Consider the following 3,761-nt stretch of genomic DNA (forward strand, 5'->3'; position numbering starts at 1 on the left):
CGCGTTTAATCCGACACAGATACTTAACCCGTATTAAGCTGAGGTCACGTAATAAACATTCTCCATTGCACTTACTTTCCATAAACTTTCGTCATCTGGCACGTTTGACTAGTAATATTCCGATACTGACAAGCGGGATATTACAATTTGTTTAGTGTTAAGGTTAGAACCTGTTTCCTCATAATATCTATCTTATACAGGAGCAAGAAAAGGGCTGGACTACACACACACAGACTCGCTTGAGACTTGTTGTTGGGTTGAATAAGTTCATAAGAAATGCTTGAAGTTGTGATTAGTGTACATTTGAAATAAATCCTTGGAGGAGACAAAAGTTTTTAATTGTGATTGTCATATGTTAATCCTATTTATGCTGCTATGTTTATGCCTTTTGCTTGAGGACAAGCAAAGATTCAAGTATGGGGGAGTTTGATGAGTCAATTATAAGCTAATAATTAGTGTCTTTTATATATTATTTAAGTTTATTCTATTTAGATTTAATATGTTTTTATTTCCTATTAGAGCTATTTTACTTCAATTGCAAGTTATTATATTTCAGGAACAAATATTCAAAAGATTGAGTCTTGGAGCAAAAGAAAGGAGAATTGGAGCTGATTCGTGCCAAAAATATGAAGATCTCACACAAAAATATCTTGTACAAAGAATTAGAAGATCTTATACTGGAATATAGCACAGGTGCGCCCCATATTGCTCTTTTGCTGCTTTTGCTTCTTCGACAAGCTGCCTATTTTAGTATTTCTGACCTAGAGCCCATAGTTTCTTGTGCAACACTTTAGTGATTTAATTCTTGGGGCTCAAGTCAATGTTAGACTATAAATAGAGCAGCCATCTAGTTTGTAAAACCATCTTTTGTTCTTGGAATTCAATAGTGACAATTGTCTTTCTTAATAAAAGTTCTTCAAGGATTCCAAAGGCAATCAACCATGAGAATATGCGTTGTTTCTGGAGGAACACACTCACTGAAACCGAAAGGAGATGTGATAGGCTTAAGAGAAACTTGTCTTTAGAAAGTAGCTTCAATATATAGTTTAGATATAGTTTAGGTTTAGGGTTTGGTTTGTGAAGGGTTTGTCACCAAGAAGAACCAATAATCCCAAGGTGCCTTTTTATAATTCTTTTTGAACCGTTAAAATCACAAACTTTGCAACTGAAACTCTTTTCTAATCATCAATAAAAGTTAATCAAATTGAACAACTCACTGTTGGAACGATACTCTCTTTTTACTACTTCGGTAGAACCGTGCACTTGCTGTTTTACTCATCAGTTGTGCAGATATGCCTCAGAGGCATACGTCTCAAAGGGCGACTCAGCTTGAGCCGTCTGAGGATAGGAGTGACAGACTTAGGTTAGGGAGGTCTGCCCCTACTAGTAGTGCACGCATGGAGAAGCAAGTAGTACTACCTCCTTTGTCTGGTCGAGGGAGAAGGGAGGCACAAGACTTGCTAGAGTTGATGTTGCAGGGGGATCAACGTTACAGACGGGTCTATCCCTGATGGTGGACCCAACAGAGTATCAGCAGGATTATCAGGTGTACTAGCAGGCGCAGAATCACGCTTATTATAAGGAGCCTCAACCTCACCAGTATTATTTTGATGCGTATCAGCAACATCAGTATGAGGATCATCATGAGTAGCCTGATATTGAGCAGGAGCAACCTGATATTGAGCAGCCTTAGCAATAGGATGATATTCAGTAGCCTCAGCAGCAGGATGATGAGGGTTATGCTCAGGGGGTGCTGAGGGTGGAGTACGAGGCCGGACCGGACGACTATGGAGGGGGGCCTTCTGACCTCATGCTTTTACCTCGCTTCGGTGGAGACGTGGCATGCAGGATATGGATCGATGCCGATGTAAGTATATTTTAATGTTTATTTTACTTCTTTTACTATTTATTTAACTTATTCTAATTATTATTTTACTTATTTTATGTTAGAATAAAATTTATGTTAAAATATATTTAATGTTTATTTTATTTATCATTTATTTAACGGTGTTGTTTGTTGTTTTTTGTTTTTATATTTCAGTTTCGAAAAAAAATAGAGTGAAAGGTTTTTCGCACGGGAGGAAGCTGAGACTTAAAACCTTGACATTAGCTCAGCCGGGAGAACAAAACCGAAGGTTTTGGGACAAAGTGAATGCTTCCGGTCTTACCCCCCCTCCTGAATAGTGGGCACGAAAGCATCTCTCACGGGTTCGTTTGTGCCTTGTCTGAGAGATGACGTGAGGAGACTAGCAGCTTCCATCTACCTGTTGGGAAGATGACCATCACACTAGATGATGTGGCGTGTCTCCTAGGCATCCCCGTCACTAGGAGGCTCCGTCCTGATAGAGAGTTAACTTGTGAAGAGGGGATAGAGATGATGCAGGTGAACCTACCTTTTACAGCGGATGCTGCTGCTAAGGAGGTGGGAAGACAAGGTGTTGCTCATGTCAGTTTTGTTAAACTGAAGAGGCGGTACGAGGAGCTCTTTAATAGGTTTAATCAGCTGCTTGATCCTGACAAAAAGGACGAGTATGAGGAGCATGGTGAAGTTAGGTTGGCCTGCATTAAGGCGTTTTGGTTGCTTTTGCTTGGCTAGACCCTTTTTGCCAGCATGGACAGCAGAAGTATTAACCTACTGTGGCTGCTTACGCTGCAAGATATGGACGAGTTGGGCAACTTAGCATAGGGCGCGATGGGACTTGATTTCCTTTATGAACAGCTATCTCTTACCTCCGACTCATCTGTGGCCTCCTGTGGTGGTTATATGAGCTTGCTTGTGGTAATAATTGTTTTCCTTCTTTTTTACTTATTGGATCGTAAATGTATAGTTGTTTGTATAATATTTGTGCTGATATAAATTTGTTTCATTGTGTTTGCAAGGATGCGTTTTTGCGCACCTCAGGAACCTCATTCTGAGGATTTGTAATGATGAGTACGACCCTGCTATTGCCTCGCTTGCGCGTCAATGGAAACCTCTTAGGAGCTTTACTGATCCTAGACACTACAGAGATGCCATTGATTCCTTCGATCATTCTCATGTCATCTGGAGGTCGTGCGAGAGACGACGACACATTACGCCCTTTCAGGACATATGCTGGTACTCCGGATGGATCATGGCCGGCAAAGACAAGAGGGTCCGTCACTTGCCAGAGCAGGTTCTTAGGCAGTACGGGTATGTCCAGACTATTCCCAGGCCTCCTACAGACATTGGGCCTCTTGTGGCAGATGACGTGGCTATGGCCTTCATAGAGTTTGCTCTACATGTCCTCAGCCAGCAGGAGAGGGGTCATCCAGTTTCGGATAACGAGCAGTAGGCTCATTCTAGGGGGTACATGAGATGGTTTATTAGAGTATCACATCCTATTGTGACCCCCCCCCCCCCCCCCCCCGCGTGGCCCTTCCTGACTACACAGCTGATGCCCATCCTCGTCCTATCCCTCCTTACGAGGAGTTTCTTGTTGAGCAGCAGTGGGTCAGACATCCTCCCGACCCATACCAGATCATCAGCAACTTCAGAGCCAGGGTGGATGGTGCAATGGGGGCATCCTGCTGTGTTTCATAATCCAGAGGAGGTTATTGGCATGATGCAGGGCATACAGTCTGAGTGGAGCATGCTGGAGCAGATGTCGGCTCCCCGGAGGAGGAGTAGGAGTCCACAGGATGGAGCATTATGACTTTTGTGTAGTTTTTTTTATGACATTTTGTTGGATTTGGTTATAATCCTATTACATTTGCGTTTTTTTGGCGTTTTTATGACATTT

At 42.3% G+C, this 3,761-nt stretch overlaps 1 protein-coding gene across 1 annotated transcript; it reads left to right on the forward strand.

Annotated features, from left to right (window-relative positions):
* The first annotated feature begins 2,275 nt into the window (after positions 1-2,275).
* LOC146914957 (uncharacterized) lies at positions 2,276-3,314 on the forward strand. Its single transcript, XM_085721182.1, has 2 exons — positions 2,276-2,543; positions 2,881-3,314. The coding sequence occupies exons 1-2, from the start codon at positions 2,276-2,278 to the stop codon at positions 3,312-3,314; spliced, it is 702 nt and encodes a 233-aa protein (XP_085577308.1).
* The last annotated feature ends 447 nt before the right edge of the window (positions 3,315-3,761 follow it).

This window comes from Medicago sativa, chromosome 6, assembly GCF_051527215.1.
Source record: "Medicago sativa cultivar Bolivia chromosome 6, Bolivia_mono, whole genome shotgun sequence".
NCBI classification, from domain to species: domain Eukaryota; kingdom Viridiplantae; phylum Streptophyta; class Magnoliopsida; order Fabales; family Fabaceae; genus Medicago; species Medicago sativa.